This window comes from Coturnix japonica, chromosome 2, assembly GCF_054131305.1.
Source record: "Coturnix japonica strain WE chromosome 2, WE-NBRP24, whole genome shotgun sequence".
Lineage (NCBI taxonomy): Eukaryota > Metazoa > Chordata > Aves > Galliformes > Phasianidae > Coturnix > Coturnix japonica.
In genome coordinates, this window is record NC_140664.1 from 125,022,139 (window position 1) to 125,038,795 (window position 16,657).

The 16,657-nt window shown below is 41.0% G+C and overlaps 1 protein-coding gene across 3 annotated transcripts; it reads right to left on the bottom strand.

Annotated features, from left to right (window-relative positions):
- Positions 1–450: 450 nt before the first annotated feature.
- On the bottom strand, positions 451–15,530 carry MASTL (microtubule associated serine/threonine kinase like). 3 transcript variants are annotated; one of them, XM_085538758.1, is made up of 12 exons: positions 15,316–15,530; positions 14,779–14,916; positions 13,556–13,695; positions 12,642–12,730; positions 12,052–12,158; positions 11,655–11,790; positions 10,877–11,030; positions 8,494–9,702; positions 6,691–6,829; positions 3,447–3,560; positions 3,255–3,356; positions 451–1,918 (listed from the first exon to the last, which is right to left on the bottom strand). In XM_085538758.1, the coding sequence occupies exons 7-12, from the start codon at positions 10,892–10,894 to the stop codon at positions 1,761–1,763; spliced, it is 1,740 nt and encodes a 579-aa protein (XP_085394884.1). In that variant the 5' UTR covers positions 10,895–11,030; positions 11,655–11,790; positions 12,052–12,158; positions 12,642–12,730; positions 13,556–13,695; positions 14,779–14,916; positions 15,316–15,530; the 3' UTR covers positions 451–1,760. The 3 variants fall into 3 exon arrangements, with proteins under 3 accessions (XP_085394884.1, XP_015708714.2, XP_015708715.2); XM_015853228.3 differs by having other exon boundaries at positions 10,858–11,030; XM_015853229.3 differs by lacking the exon at positions 8,494–9,702 and having other exon boundaries at positions 10,858–11,030.
- Between the last annotated feature and the right edge of the window lie 1,127 nt (positions 15,531–16,657).

Genomic DNA, 16,657 nt, shown 5'->3' on the forward strand with positions numbered 1-16,657 from the left:
AAGCAAACACGCACTTGAATTCCTGCAGCGAATCCAACCACATCTCAAAGTGCAGCTTTGCATCGGCTGGAAGGACAGGTAAGATGCTGCAGCTGCCGTGAGGTGTTCAGCTCAGGGCACAGGACACACTACATTGGGTAGTTCTGCAGCTCCTTGCAGTTGGTTTGGTAAAGCTTAGCAGCTCACGTGGCTCTGGCAGCTGATTAAGAATGATTTCAAGGAGTTTGAGGCTGTTTAACTTCAAGATGTCAACTACTGTAATTACCTCCTCACCTCCCACAGGGGGCACTTCATAACCATCTGTAAGGCACTGCACACAACAGCTGCAGTGCTCTATTTGCATCACCTCTGAATACACTTTAGTTTTCTTTGCATGAAATTGATATTCCTGTAAAGGTCGGTTCTTTTAAACCAGAGTGCAGGAAAAAGAAGAATAAGTCGTACAGTGAGTGAGTTTGGTGGTTTGTTTTAATTTTTATCTTCCAAAGTCTACAGAGCAAAAACTTGCATTTTTATTAAACTCATACAGTAAGGAACCTCTGATCACACTCAGAGGATGTTGTCTGTGGGTTCAATAACATCACATTTAATTCCTTGTAACATCCCTCTCCATAAGAATCAACACTTAACAAGTCATCAGAAATGGAAGTCAGTGGCAAACAGAGTGAGAGTCACTGCGTGTCCTGCAGCTTCCCAACGTTCAATTCCACTATGAAACGTGCCAGCTCTACGAGGGACAAATGCTCAGTTAATAAGAATCAGAACCTCCCTTCCTTCCTCCATCACACCTATCACAAGCTACCTGGAAGGAAAGCACAAAGCCCAGCAAAGTGCTCTCAGAACTGCATGGCTGAGGCTCAGCTCGCAGGGCAATGAGGGAGAGGCTTTAATTCCATGCATGAAATGCACAAGTCCCTTAGCGCGACCCATCAGCAAAGTGTGCCCAGCTCCAGGCACGCGGCCTCTAGTGGACACCACTGTGCAGCACAAGCGACACTGAGCTGAAAAAAACCTGATAGATAAAATCTGCAGCTGAGGGTATCAGAGCTATGCAAGAAAAAGAACACTAAGAGATAATTTAAACCATGACCTACCAATAAACCTTTAAGATCCAGCAAATTCAAGCTGTGCTGAAGTTTTAAAATACATTTAAATATACTTCCCCATAATTAGAACACGTAATACTGAATATACATCTGTAACAAATGCCAGCAAACTAGAATGTGGCTGTGAATTTACGCTCTTTACAATACATTGTAGTCTTTAGTACGTAGCAGCTTCAGTGTGCATAGTACTCCTGCATTAACCAGCCCTCAGGTGTGTTTTGCTTTCTGCCATCTGGCATGGCTGAGCACAAACGTTTTCTATTCAGAACCACTAAAGGTGCAGGCACTCGGTTGGTCTCCTTGCACTGTGAGTGCTTACAATGCAACAATCCAAACGCTCCGTGTCTAGCAGACCTGATCCAAGCACACATCCCTGCACCAATCATTCAGGTTTAATTTGTTTCTTGCCGTGCCAAGTGTTTCCTCCTCTAAGAAATACAACACTGGCTGCAGTAAGGTGCAGTGCGTGAAACAAAGAGTAGCATGAATGCAGCTAAATTTCATACAGTAGTTTCACTTCAGAAGAAAGGATACAATAACAAAAGCAGACTGGGAACTTGAAACACACTAAATTTAGCAAGGAATCTTCAGAGCATATTAGTGTTGTGGAACAACCTGTAAGTGTGCAAAAAGCATGGGCAGCTCATCTCGACGCTATAGGCTGAATCCAGACACGGTCAGGTGCTGCGCGTTATTCCGAGCATCAAAGTAAGAGGTGTCTGTTTCATCATCCGGCTGTGGTATGAAAGGCATAGGCTGATTCTGTAGGTTATCCCAGTCTACTCCGTGAAAGAGGGGGTGATTCTTCAGTTCTGAAACAGAAATTTATATGAGCATTCTTATATTAGCATTAAAAATTCCCTTGTATTCATGTTTGTTTTTTTTACTTTACAAAAGGGCAGACTGCAAATATGTTTTAATTACCCCCAACATTGGCGGGATTGAGCTGCTGCCAGGCAAGCTTTCCTCCCCTGGCAGGAGGAACCGTTCCACACCAGACACATGGCAGGACAGAGGCTCCTCAGGGGGAAACCTTAAGCATTGACTCAATCTCAGTTTCTAGATATGCCAAAATCCTACAGTGCCCTAGGCCAGCCGTCTTTCACTAGCTCATGGAATAGCTTCCTGCTTCATACAGTCCCCACATTATCTTCTTCCCATCACTTGAATTCTGTGTAGAAACTTAAATCCAAGTCTCCTCTTCAGCCAGGTTACCACAGACCACCAGATTCCTCCTCCCCAGCCTAAGGGGTGAAAACGAAGCTACAAGAGTCCAGATCATTTCTGCTCAGTCTGGACCAGGTCACTGCTTAGCATGAGGCAAATAAAGACAGATAGCCCAGGAACACCAATCAATAATTTGTGTTAAGTAAAACATCAGATGCTTTTTGAGAGTCATTAAAAGCCAGAAGTCCCTGGTGCTATTATGACTTTCACTTACAAACCTGCACTTTCTCTGATTCAAACTGGCTTTGTTTTAACTTTTACTCTCAAGGTAACCATTTCAGTAATAATTCCTTCCCCAGAGGTTCCTTAAGCAGTTCTCCAAGGTTTTTTCCCCTTTCTAAAACATTTTACCTCATAAGTCTCCTTCTTTATTATCAGATTTGTATGAAATATAGCCCCTGCTATAGTAGGAAGTACTTCAGGCCCCATGCAAGGGGAAAGAAGAATATACTTTGTAAAGTGTCCATTGTAGGTAATTCCTATAATATTCCCCATGCATTCAGCAAGGACAGGCTAATTCTTATGAAAAATCTCCTTGGAATTACCTTTTGAAGGAAACCTCTCTCCCAAACTACAGAAACCTTGATTAAAAGCCTACAATCACTTTTGTCTAGGTACCCTACATACCTGTTGCTTAACACAATAGCAGTGAACTTGAGTACATCAGCTGTTAAAACACTGAATATTTAGAGCAAGAGAATGTTAAAGCATTGGAAAATTAATAGAAAAAGACTTCCGCCAGAGCTCTCCTCACCCAGAAGGGCAAAACACCCCAAGGAAGCTGAAAATGCCCCCAACATGGTAGATGTCCCAGCACTATATACGGACCATAAGTAGATTAATAAATTACAACACCTAAGTTTCAAGAGGAGGTCAATAGCAGTTTGGTTGTAATGAATGCTAAAGTAGTTTAATACCAACCCTTCAGTCCAGCTCTCTTAGTACTGTCAAAGGTTAGAAGAATATCTATTGCATTCTGGGCACTGTCAGACAGCTTTTCTTCACCCTCTGGCCAGGGAATATCTATAGACAAAGATGCAGAAGAGTCAATAAATCAAACCACGCAACCAACTTTGGGAAAAAAACCCTCACATTTTCCTTTATTACAATTACCTCTTTTCAAAATATTCTGGAAGACTTGTGCTGGTGTTTCATCATTAAAAGGTGGAATTCCAGTCAGAAACTCAAACAGGCAAACTCCAAGAGCCCACCAGTCTACAGCAGAACCTGAATAAGAAACCCAGACCATTATTATTATAAACATTATTTTAGCGTATTTGCAAACATATGAGAAAACAATCTGAAAGTGTTTCGATCCTGCAAAACTTCTTGAAAACGAAAGGCAAATACGTTCTGCCTGACAATCATTGAAGACAAAAAATATTGAAGGGCTTTTTTTCAAGTCATCATGTTCTTATTTCCTCACCAGAGGATTCTTTCCTCTTACTGACAAAAGAAGGCAGCTATTTCAGTTATCAGCTCCTCTCACAAAGAAACCAAGAGCTGAACTCTCCAGGGCTTGCTCCTCTTTTGGACAGGAGCTGACTGCCTTTAATACATTCTATACTAACTGGATGAACACCCCATCTTGTCATCTCGTATCTTTCTCTTCCTCAGATCTTTGAGAATACACAAATAATTCACACTTAGAACTTCATTTACCTACATTTATGCCAAAAAATATTCAAGGCAGTTTATAGAGAGCATCCAGCATGTGAAAAACTGGAATTATTTCCCACGATATTGAAGCTGATTAAGGCTTTAGTGTAATTAACAGCACTCTCATCTTTACTAGTTTCATTTTCCCAAGTTTCAGATTTTGCAAAATCCCATTAAAACACTTAAAAACAAGCAGGCAAAGCAGCCTCAAACACCCCTGCATGCACTTGAAGCTTTCTTCAGCTTTAAGCTACACCTACATCACCACATAAACACGTCACACTTGTTGCAAAAAATCTTTGAGACAAAATTAAAGGGTAATTTCTAAGGGTTTTTTAGTATTAAAAATAAAAGTATCCCCAGCCATTTCAAAAGGGTATTTAACCACGTTCAGAAAAGCTGTTAGCTGTGTATCTAGTATAATGCACATCTAGCAGCTTTAACAGCATTAAGAGCGCCCCACCAAGCTAAGCATATCAGAGCAGTGAAATCACATCCGTCATTGTTAGAAGTGCCTGGATGTTCAAATCAATTGCTCTCAGCTTTAGTCTAAGTCTAATTAGATCACAAATCCGAACAAAGGGCTCAGCAGCCATCTTAAACCCCTCCCACCTCAGGTTTAACTGAAGTTAACCCCAACCACATCCTGACCAAGTGATGCCTATCAGGACTTGGGAGACTAAAACAGAAATATCCAGCCTTAAACACCTGAGTCTTCTTCACATACACAAACTGATTCAGACTGATTGCATAAAGTAGAAATGAACCAGTGAGGAAAAAGCATCTGCCTTTTCTCCTACTACACATGGTTTTGAAGAACATCAACAGTCTCTTGGGGGGCACCAAAAGCAGAGCAAGGGAGATCACTGTCCCTCTCTACTCTGCCCTCCTGAGGCCCCACCCAGAACACTGCATCCAGATCTGCCCCAAGCACATACAAGATGTGAAGCTGCTGGAGTGGGTCCAGAGGAAGGTCGTGAAGATACCTGGAGGGCTGCAGCACCTCTCCTGTGAGGACAAGCTAAAGGAGCTGGGTTTGTTTCACCTGGAGAAGTGCCCTAGAGCCTGCACTGTCAGCTAATACTTAAAGGGGACTTATAATCTGAAGGGAAATGGACATTTTGCACAGGTAGTGACAGGACTGAGGGGAATGGTTTTATACTAAGAGAGGAGATTAGATGTCAAGGGGAAATCTTTCACCAAGAGGGTGATGAGGTCCTGGCACAGGCTGCCCACAGGAGCTGTGGATGCCCCAGCCCTGGAGGCTTTCAGAGCCAGTTTGGTGGGACCCTGGACACCTAGTGGTGGACAGCTCAGCCCATGACAAGGGAGTTGGAACTAAAGAACTAGACGATCTTTGAGGTCCCTTCCAACCCAAGCCATTCTGTGAGTTTATTACTCCCACTTCTGACAGCCTCATCAGCAATACTGGTGTTTCCTGAATCTTTTGTGGAGCATTACATTATTATGTGGAGTGCAAGTTGCACATCCCTTTCTGCATGGACCCTGCTCATCCAAGAGTTCTCATGAATTGTGATCTAGTTATACTTTGACTGCTTGCAGTTATGCTGAGCACTCTCTTTTCTATGCAGTACACAGCAAACTCACCAGAGATCACAGTCCCTGTATGTGAAGAGACAACGAAGCAAGAAAACATTACAATTATTGCAAAACCCCTTAACAAATGCAAACATCAACAGATACCAAATGTAGCTCTGAAAGCACAGGAATTTCTTGAAATCTGTCAACTCAACAGTAACAATAAAATGGTGCTTCTAAAGCCTGAGGTACAAGCAAAAGAACTATAGCTGTGTTACAGAACTACTTCCATGAAGTTAACCACATACCAAAGAACTTTACTGTCCTACAGATTAGAATCATTATTTCTCAATGGAAATTTAATAGTAGTATCAGCACAATCTTCCTAAGACTATTTACTTTATAAAGTAAACTTATAAAAACCTAAAAGTTGGCTCTTCAAATAAAATGTAACTATAAATACAACAAAAGTATTCAGGGGGTACACTGACTTTTGCTGTTAATGACCTGAAAATTAACAGGAAAATGTCAGGCTTTTTGTTGATTTCAGTAGAGCTCAGGATTAGAGTCAAAGAGGTTTATGTGCTTTAGTGTTGTAGTGTTTCATTTTATTATAGTGTTCTCAATAAGTATTTGATGGCTACTGTCCAGTTTTATTGAGGATCCTGCAAGAAATCTCAATTCAAGTCACTCAGTTCAAAAATAACTAGTTTTAATGCAGCTTTAGAAACTTTTCTTACTGCATGCAACACTTCAGTATCAAAAGATGTGGAATACACTGAGAACTGGAAGCTTGATCCTTTCATGCTGATTTTAACTTTCTTTTTTTAAAATGAATCTTCATAGATAATTTCAATGAGCAATTTGTGATTCCCAAGGAACAGGAAGGTCTCAGGCTGCATAAACACTGTTCCCAGTGCATTAGGTTAAAAAACGAGACTACACTAGACAGCCCAAACCTTGTGAAAAAGCAAATGGAGGGAGCTGCTGAGGCAAGCAGCCATGAGTGTAGGCAGCAGCCAACACAAGGTGCTTTTCCTTTATTATTGCTTTTTAAAAATAATTGTTGCCCTACTTGAGGGGTTCAGGGCTCTAAACACATTTATAAAGGAACATACCTACACTTCTAAACATTTACAAACCCCATAGTTTGTCTTACCGTGAGGCTTTGTCAGAAGCAGCTCAGGTGCCAAATAGTCTGGAGTCCCCAGGATGCGTTCGCCTTCCACTGGGGCAGCTCCTCTTCTCACACTCTTTGGGGTCCTGTACGGTGTGCCTGCATCCCCCTGACGAGGTGTCTTTAAGTAAAGCAACAAAAAGCATTTAAGTCAAACCAAACTTCTCAGCTCCCGTCTTCTTGCTTAATAAAGGCTAAAACAACAGCTGAAATTTGAGTTTAAATTCAAGAATCCATTACAAAAAATACATTTCCCAAAGTGTGTTTGAAATGTGCTGTCATCTCTCTACCTCACGTGTCTTGAGACACAAGTTCAACATGGCCTATCTTGACAAAAATTTTCCCTACGTTCTTTTCCAGTGTCAAATCCATAAATAATGTTTCAAAATTAAACTCCTCCTAGATTTTAATCTGAAAAAAATAATTCCCTAAATATATCGTCAAAATAACCTCTAATTTTACCCTACAGCTCTTTATGCTACCTAATGAAGAGCAAGCATCTCATATCTAAAACAGCACATGATTTATTACATACCATGTATAGACAAAATGTGTACACAAACCCATTGAAAATCATTTGGGATGTAAACTGAAGGAAATACCCATCTGTGGGGTTTTCTTGCAAGCAGAGAGGTCACTGAAGTATCTTACAAAGACTTTTATTCTGTATTTTTCAATGTCATCTTAATTCTCATCTATCTGGTGTTGTTTTGTTTCCAGCTTTGTTATCAATACAGTAGAGATCAATTAATTATAACTTTAATATCTGGTTGGGCTACAGAATCTACCTTTCTGTTTTAGTAGAAATCATTTAGTGCTGAAGTTACAGAAAGTAACACAGAAGTTTAAAAGAAATTTTCCTATTCAAACTACAGAAATGTAACACTAGTCATTTATTTCTCAGAACACACTGACTCTGTTTCAATGAACACAAGTTCCCTAGTAAATTAACAATCTTATTCTGAAACAGAAGCAAGCAATCCAGACATCAAAAGGAAGAGAGTCCTTCCTCAAAACACCACTTGGAATGTCTGCTTCTTGTATACCACCTCATTCAACACATTGGCAGCAATTTCTAGTTCTGTCAGAAGTCTTTAAATACAGCAATTGCTTAAGGAATTAGAAAAGATTTCTAAAGCTGTACCACAGTAGACCAGGAAATGCAGACTGACATGTTTACTTTTCCCACATTTCTGATGCTGACTGTAAAACATTTAAGATTTTTATTTACAATCAATTGGATTAACACAGTCAAAAGAAAAGTGTCATCACCCAGAGGCAGGTGTTACTGTTTGCATAAGTCTTTATAATATGCTTCTAATTGTTACCTGACAGTAAATCAACTTCCCTATGATGAAAAAAAGGCAGTAAGCACAACAGCAATTACTAGCAGCACAACAGCATTTCCAGACTGCCTTGGCTGATGTGCAACAAGGAAGTCAAAGACATCCCACTGCATTAGGAAAGCTAGAATAGCTCACAGGACATACCGCACTGCTCTGAAAAAGAGATATCAAATCACAGGTTTTCTTTACCACTTTTCTGTAAGAACAAAGGTTTTTGCACATATAAAGGCAGACATGTTGAACTATAGGCAAGTCAGGGAACATACAGCTACTGCCAAGCTCTTACAGAAACAGTTTTGGACACACAAATGCAGCAAGTGAAAGCATGTCAGCAAAAGTCATATTTGACAGACTATCTCAAGTTTTCCTAAATAGCACCTGAAAGAAAAGTTTCAGGTCAGCAGAGTCCAACGCACAGATTCCACGTCCCCTTATATACCTGATAGGCTCTGAACGGCCTTCCTTTCTGTAGTGGAGTAATAGCTGTTGGGTAAGAGCCGCTACAAGCAGGTGAAAGATCCATGATGTCTAGAGAAGTCATGCTACACGGATCTGACACATTAGATACATTAATTGGACTATTATAACTTCGAAAAACAACGTTGTTTTTTCTGAAGAGATTGACTGTTTCCGTCATCTTTTCAGAAGGAGACAATATGGTGTCAGGGTAAATTTCCTCTGTGTGTTTTTGGTGATTATCCTGCTCACAACATAACACCTTGCAGTTCTGAACAACATCCGCTTCCCCTCCATTTTGTGAAGCATCTTGGCAGTTGGGTGATGTTGTTAACAAGTCTTCTGCTTTAGGTTCCTCAAAGGAGAGATCTTTAACACTTTTATCCAAATCCAGGAGCTGCTTTTCTAACTGGCTTTCAGGAACAGAAATATCAGGAAATGAAAGGTCAGAATCTGCACTTGGGGCTCCTGAAGGTTTTTCATCATCAGCGCACAAAAGACTTGAGTTCATATACTCTTTTTTATCCTTTTCATGGTCTGCATCCAGATCATGCAAAAGATTTTTGGCTACAACAGGAACAACAGTTTTTTCTGTTTGTTGCCCATCACTACACCTCATAACTTCTTTGCTTTCGCAGGTCACACCGCTAAGCATTAAGGATTGAATTTCTGTTGTCAAACCTGTACTTTTGCTTGCAGAAAATTCTGAGATCTGACAGCCACGTTTATATTCTGCATTTGTTTTTTTAACATAGTTAAGTTCCTGACAAGGACTCGTATCAACAAGTTCAAAGCTTCTTTTTACACCCGGCTTCTCAAAAATTTCTTCTTCTTTGATTGGCTTGACAGGATCTTTCAGGATCAAAGGTGACTGTTGGGAGCTGGCAGTTTCTGACATTTCATTGGTCATCCCCCTATTTGCAGTGAGTTTTTCTTCCCAGATCTTGTTTTCTGAGAGGCATTTTCTTACCACTCCTTTTGCATCCAGTGTAGTCACTGGAGTGTCTGTTATTCCAGAACATTTGGTTCCCAGCCTGCTACCAGAATCATTGCTACTAATGGGAGAAATAGCAGATTCTAGTTCTTTTTTCTTAAGAACTTTAGGATCTTCTCTATTTAGTAATTCTCTATTAGAAGACAGAGCTGGCCTGCTGTTACTTGTGCCCATAGAACGCTTCTCATCTTCAGTTTGCTGCAAATGAGCACATTGTGTTTTGAGTATCAAGAAAAATAAAATTATCACATTACAGAAATGTGTCCTTGAAAATCTCTTATTTCTACTTCAGTGGAAAACTGCAAGTTGGCAAGCATTACTTATTCTTTATAATCACCAGTAGTGATAAAAAAGAATACATACTATGCTCAAAAAATCCACAAACTAAGTTAAGGAGCAGCTCTAATAATTAAGACTTGAACAAGAAAAAAAGTTTGCAAGACTGCAGAAGAAAAAGTGGTAATTTCAGACGTGTAAGGAGGAAGAAATTGCGGTTAAAGTTGTTTTACTTGCAACAATTTTATGTTAAAAAGTTAAGCAACAGAGCTATCCAGTTAATAAAAACACTGCAATAACCACCAAAACCAAGGACCCTACTACACTATTCTGACTGCTCTGTGGCATGTTTTACACTAGAGATGAAAGGAAAATGCAGCATTGCTATTGTTTTGATAACACAACTCTAGAAACAAGGCCTTAAGAAGTAGACTGAAGAAAATGTTTTAAACAATTCATAATCCTTTGCCTTGTATGATCCAAGTTGGAATCACAGCAAGTGACCAAATGTAAGAGCAACATTTCATTAACAACTTAAAATAAATAAGAATTTTATTTTTACCAGCTATGAGTAATTAGTGGCAAGGCCAGTTGGTACAAAACTCTTCAGTAGTACAAGGGGTAACAGACTGAAATGTTGGTGGGGTTATTTTTGTATGTTTTTGGGTTTTTTTCTTCTCCAAGTTCTGACTTCTGAGGAAATGCCCCAGTCTGCTCACTGATCTAACGAAGTGCACAGATAAGTTCAGCTCCCAGAGAGCTTCAGCACTGAACACCTTATAGAGAACAGAGGCAAACCACTGCTGACCAGTGACTTCTGCTGCTCTGCAGCAGGCTAGATATCATTTGTTTTGTCTGCAGACTGTGCAGAATTGCCATCTGTCTGAGGATAACAATAATAAACACTAGGCTAATTCAAAGCTTCTGTTCAACAATGGTTACAATCTCTGCTCCTTGTCCAGCAAGAAGGCTTCTCTAAATCTGAAACAACTAGGAGAAGGAAATAAAGACATCTGCAATCATGCATATAGAAGTGCAAGCTAATTTTAACTTGTAGAAAAACGGAACAGTCCTGACCTCTACTTCTTTCTCCCACCTGGGGCTGCTGCAGCATTCTGATTCCATACTGGACAAATGCATGTGAGACTGACTACTGGCAGTGGAGGTACCAAACCTTTCTCTTGACAGAAGCAGAGCAGGAGTTAAACTTCTCGCTGGCATAACAGGAGTTAATGGAGAAGTATCCAGACCTTGAAAGAGAAAAAATGGTTTAGACAGATAAATGTAGGCATGTGTGTAGATGTATATATATTTTTAAGTAACAAACCAAAAATAAGAATTCAAATGTTGACCCATATGTGCAGCATATACGAATCAGCTTCACATTAGTTCAGGTTTTCACACCAAAGGAAGTTACAGGAAGCTGTGTGATAACAACTTATGTATTTACTGTGTAGGAAAGGATACGATATTTTTTTCCTCTCCCTGAGGTGGGCACTTGCCAACAGCTTAAAAGCAACATTAGTAATAGCAACATGATTACTTTCTTTTGCATTTCTGGTCAGAAAAAAAAAAATCAGTTTAAATGAAACCATTTGCAGTGGAACTACAAAAGCTGATACCATTTCCATGAAACCCCAAAGAGTAGTTTTGAATTCACTAGTTACACTCTAAAAAGAAATCCAAACCCTACATTAGTAATTTAGCTGAAAGTGTCAGTGCTGAACTACTGGAAGAATGGTAAACAGCAAGACTGTAAACAACTTTCATCCAGTGGGTTCAAGCTACTCATAACATTATAAATTTATATAAAACAGAAGAAGGACAATGGTACAGAGAAGAACATTACTCAATACAAGGTTTTGTATACTCACCTGTTTTGAATAATTTAGTTGAAAGAGGAGTGTTCTCCTTCTCAATCATAGATAAAGGTGAAATCACTTCATGCTGACTGTCAGATGTTCCGCCTGAATTGGGATTGATAGGCATCTTCATCCCAACAGGAGTATACTATCAGGTAGGAAGAAGCATACATAGAAATTAACAGAGCCTGAGCAAAGAACCTGAGATACTGAGTGTAACTTCACACATTCTTTATTAAATATGCATTGGAGGCAACCATAACTATTTTTTTTTCTTTTAAATCAGAATTAGCAGTCAGCATTTGGAAATGCTATCAGAAGGAGTATAAGAATAGCCTTAGCATTCCTACTAAAGATAAGGAAATTAAAATCACCAAGTACTTCAAAGAAAACAGAAAAAATTACTTACAAAACCCAGAGAGCTGATAAGAGACAGCAGCTGTCCTGGAGTACGTGAATAGTCATGTTTTGGCTTTGCCATCGATGGTGTAGTAAGGATATCTATCATGTTTATCTCTAAAACATTTAAAAAAGCAGCAGGTTAAATTCAGGTTGACTACTCAGCTATACCTTCCTGCTACTTGAAAACAGTGTGTTTGGATGCTAAGACATCACAGTAAACTTCAAAATTCATATACCTTGAGATAAATTACTCCTTTTTCACACATCCTTGCCCCAGAGAATAAATATGTATGCTTTGGAAGTGCAGATCACAGAACAGTTCCCTTGCTAGCAGGCATTTAATCAGTATTTAGTAGAAATCAGGTGCTAGTGCAGTATTTGGGTTTATTTAAATGTAAACTGTCTGCTACAAGGAAGTAAAGCATTCAAAAAAAAACAATACAGAAGCATGTCCAAAAAAACAGATAGGGCTGATGGATCTATATGCCTATAGCAGGGATTAGGAACTACATGATCTTAAAGCTCCCTTCCAACACAAACCATTCTATGATTCTATATTTTAAGAAACAGAACTGGTAAGATACAGATAACTCTTACCTCTATTCAGAGTAACTCTGGAAAGCCCAAAATCTGTCAGCTTTATGTGGCCCTGATTAGAAATGAGCATATTGTCTGGCTTCAGATCCCTGAAGACATGAATACAGTTGCAGTCAGCAAAAAGATAACTGGGCAATATTATGGAATTTACCTGAACAGAAACATATAATCCGAAACAACCAGCAGTAATGCTGACTGTCAATAGTAAGGTCTCTCAGCTACAACAGAAGATTCCAGTTGGAGGAATACACCAAAACAGTCAAACAGATCTAGAATTAGATGTTGTACAGACATCTCAAGTCTTGTAACATCACCATGCAGATCAAAACTTGCACATTCTGTGATACGGATGGTTTAATAAGTATTCTTGAATACTACTGTGACAAAAATTACTGATGTTTAGTAGCTACACGAGAGCAAGCAGAATAAACAAACCTCAAATAGAAAGGGTTCACGTGTTCTTTGTAGTGCTACTGAGAGCAGCAGAGAACACAATCATTAGAGTAGTAAACATTTCAACTGTCTGCTCACAGTATCCAGAGGATTCCAGAGCACTCATTTGGCAGCCCAGTTCATACAGCACTGTATGAACCGACCATAGGCAACACAAGCCAGTAATCCCATACACTGCCTGACAGCAGCAGGTTACTGTGCTGCCATACATACTCTACAAAGATCCGATCTACAGCTGGCATGCCACAAGTCTGGGCATAAGATGCACGTATAGTTTTACATAATAGATAAAACATACAGGCATCATGAATGCGTTCATCCTTAGTAAAGGCTATAGAGCAAGTACATGCTTAGGGCAAATGAATTTATTCCATGAAATTCACAATCTTAATTCCTAGAAGTCTAAAAAAAAAGACCCCAAACTACCAAGTCCTTTATTATAATATGAGAGTAGGTTTTACCTGTGGATTATCCCATGTCTGTGAAGATAGTCAAGAGCCAGTGCTGCCTCAGAAATATACTTGACAGCCATTTCTTCATCAAAATATCCATAAATATGGAGAAGAGATTTGACATCACCACCAATAAGGTACTCCATCACCTGCCAATCAGAGATTTTAAGGTAACTTAAAATGCATTTCAAATGATCACTTTATATGTGACAGCAGTCAAAAGAGATGCACATAAAGAAAACACATAAAACCATATCACTACACCCATGTAATATTCTTCAATGGTAATATATATATATATATATATGTGTGTGTGTGTGTGTTTATCTTTTTCATCAAGAAGCCTCATCAGTATTTAGACACTAACATAGACCATATTAGTACATGTATACATGACTCAGGCATCTGCTCAATAAACAGTGATTAACAGAGCCCCAAAAAAGGAAGCCTTCTTTTATACCTTTTGTACACAAACTGTATTGAAAGAGTGTGAATCAGCCTCAAGACTTCAGCACACTCTGTGTGTACAGCAAGCCACACATGCCAGACCTTTTGCAGGCAACCTCAAACCATGCTCTTTCTATGTAGAGACAGGTGAGAACGCCATGCTCAAACCTGCACAGTTCATAGCACTCCACACTGACCAGCACTTCCCTGTGCCACCCTCTCACCACCCAAGCCAGCTGCCTTAATGCATTTTGAGGGGAGGCAACAAATAACAGACTTCCACATTAGTGAGCCTCAGAATCTTTTCAATGACACTTTTTTCCCCGTTTGAACAGAATGATTTCTTGTTTTGTTTACCAGAAGACTTCTCTACATCTTCCTAAAGCAGACCAGCTACTATCACAGAATCACAGAATGACCCGGGTTGGAAAGGACCTCAAGGATCATGTAGTTCCAACCCCCCTGCCTGGCAGGGCCACCAAACATACACGTTTACTAGATCAGGTTGCCCATGGCCCCATTCAACCTGGTTTTGAACACCTCCAAGGACGGGGCATCCACAACCTCCCTGGGCAGCCTGTTCCAGGGCCTAACTACTCTCCTAGTAAAGAACATCCTAACACCAACCTAAATCTTCCCTCTTTTAACTTAAAACCATTTCCCCGTGTCCTGCTATTGTCAGCAATATTGTACTAGAAAAGACTCTCCTGTTTTCAGACATTAATAAAGCCTTGCACTCCATTATCAGTGCTGTAATAGAAGACCCCGGCTGTGTAGTTACTCACCAAATAGACATTATTGGCCGACTGCAGTGAGTAGTATAAGTGCACGATAAAAGGACTTTTGCTGAGAGCCAATGCATCCCTCTCTGCCTGGACCTGGTGAACCATGTTCTTATTGATCATGTCTGCTTTTTTCATCACCTGAAGGACAGAAGAAAAACAGGAGATATACATTCTTTTCCTAGGTACACAACTCAGTTACACTTCGCTCATCTCTATGCAGTAAACTTCAATTCATGTGTAACATAAATATATATATAATGGTTTTAGGAACAAAGCTCTAACTCTGTGTAATGAGGTAATCGTAAGTCACAGGTTATTAGAGACCCTTTTTCATCTGATCACTTTGTGGCTGTACACAGCTGATGGGCAATTAGGCACCCACTGCACACTCAATGGCAGCTCACTAACTCAGTACCTTCGCTCTGGCGATACCGAAGTCAGTTTGATTTATCTGCTCTACATGCAAATACAACTTGAAAGCACAGCTACCACAGCACAGCTACCACAGCACAGCGGCCCTACCCCCGGCGGCCTCACCTTCACGGCGTACAGCCGGCCTCCCTTGCGGCCCAGATACACCTTCCCGAAGGCGCCTCGACTGATGGGCTTCACGATAGTGAACTCCTCGATGGAGGGCGGCCGGGGCACCTCGATCCGCCTCGGGCCGGCAGCGCAGCCCTCATCCGACCGCGGCTCCACCGTGCCCATATCGCACCGCAGCCCCGCGCCGGTTCAAAGCGGCGCTCCGCCCCGTGGCGTCACGGGCGCCGGGCGGGGAGGGGCGGACATGTCGCGAGACCGGGCGGCCGTTAGGGCCGTTAGGAGCCGGCTGTCATGGCTGTCATGGCGGCCGTGACCAGGCGCTTGTGGTATTGGTGCTGTGGAGCTTCCTGAAGGCTAACGCTATCGTTGTGTATAACCACGCAGAACTAAGTGGCTGTTGCTGACAGAAGGGGAGTGAAGCTCATTGTACTGTGCTCTCACAGCGTGTGAGCGCTGCTCCAGTGTCCCTGCCTCACATTGATCCTGTCCCCTCTGCTACACCACAGCTCTTCATCACAGCCTCCCTGTTCTGGCTGGAGGCATTCCCTGATCGTTTACTACTTACATCACATAGAGCAGCTGGAAACAACCTTTTGTGTGTGTGGATTTGTTTTTTTAGCGATAATCGATGATTACATTGTAAATCTGGAATATCTGGAATATTGTGTCCAGTTCTGGGCTCCCCAGTACAAAAAAGACAGGGATCTCTTGGAAAGAGTCCAGCGGAGGGCCACAAAGATGGTGAAGGGCCTGGAGCATCTCCCCTATGAGGAAAGACTTAGGGAACTGGGTCTGTTTAGCCTTAAGAAGGCTGAGAGGGGACTTGATCCAGGTTTATAAATACCTGAGGTGTGGGAGCCATAGTGGTGAGGCTGGTCTCTTTTCAGTAGTGCGTGGGGATAGGACTAGGGGTAATGGGATGAAAGTACAGCATAGGAAGTTCCGCACGAATGTGTGGAAGAACTTCTTTACAGTGAGGGTGACGGAGCACTGGAACAGGCTGCCCAGGGAGGTGGTGGAGTCTCCTTCTCTGGAGATATTCAAGACCCGCCTGGACGCCTACCTGTGTGACGTGGTGTAGGGAGCCTGCTTTGGCAGGGGGGTTGGACTCGATCTCTAGAGGTCCCTTCCAACCCCTACAATTCTGTGATTCTGTGTAAAAGATGTTGCAGTTAACTCTGAGAATTTGTCATTTAGATTTCTTGTTCAGAAGTAGTTCTATGATCTTTTGCCTCCCTCCAGTTCCCACTTCAGCCTCCATTTGTTTCAGTTCAGGTCACTGTGTTTTCTGTTTATTTTGTGTATCTCCACAGCCTAAGCCTGCATTGCTGTTGCA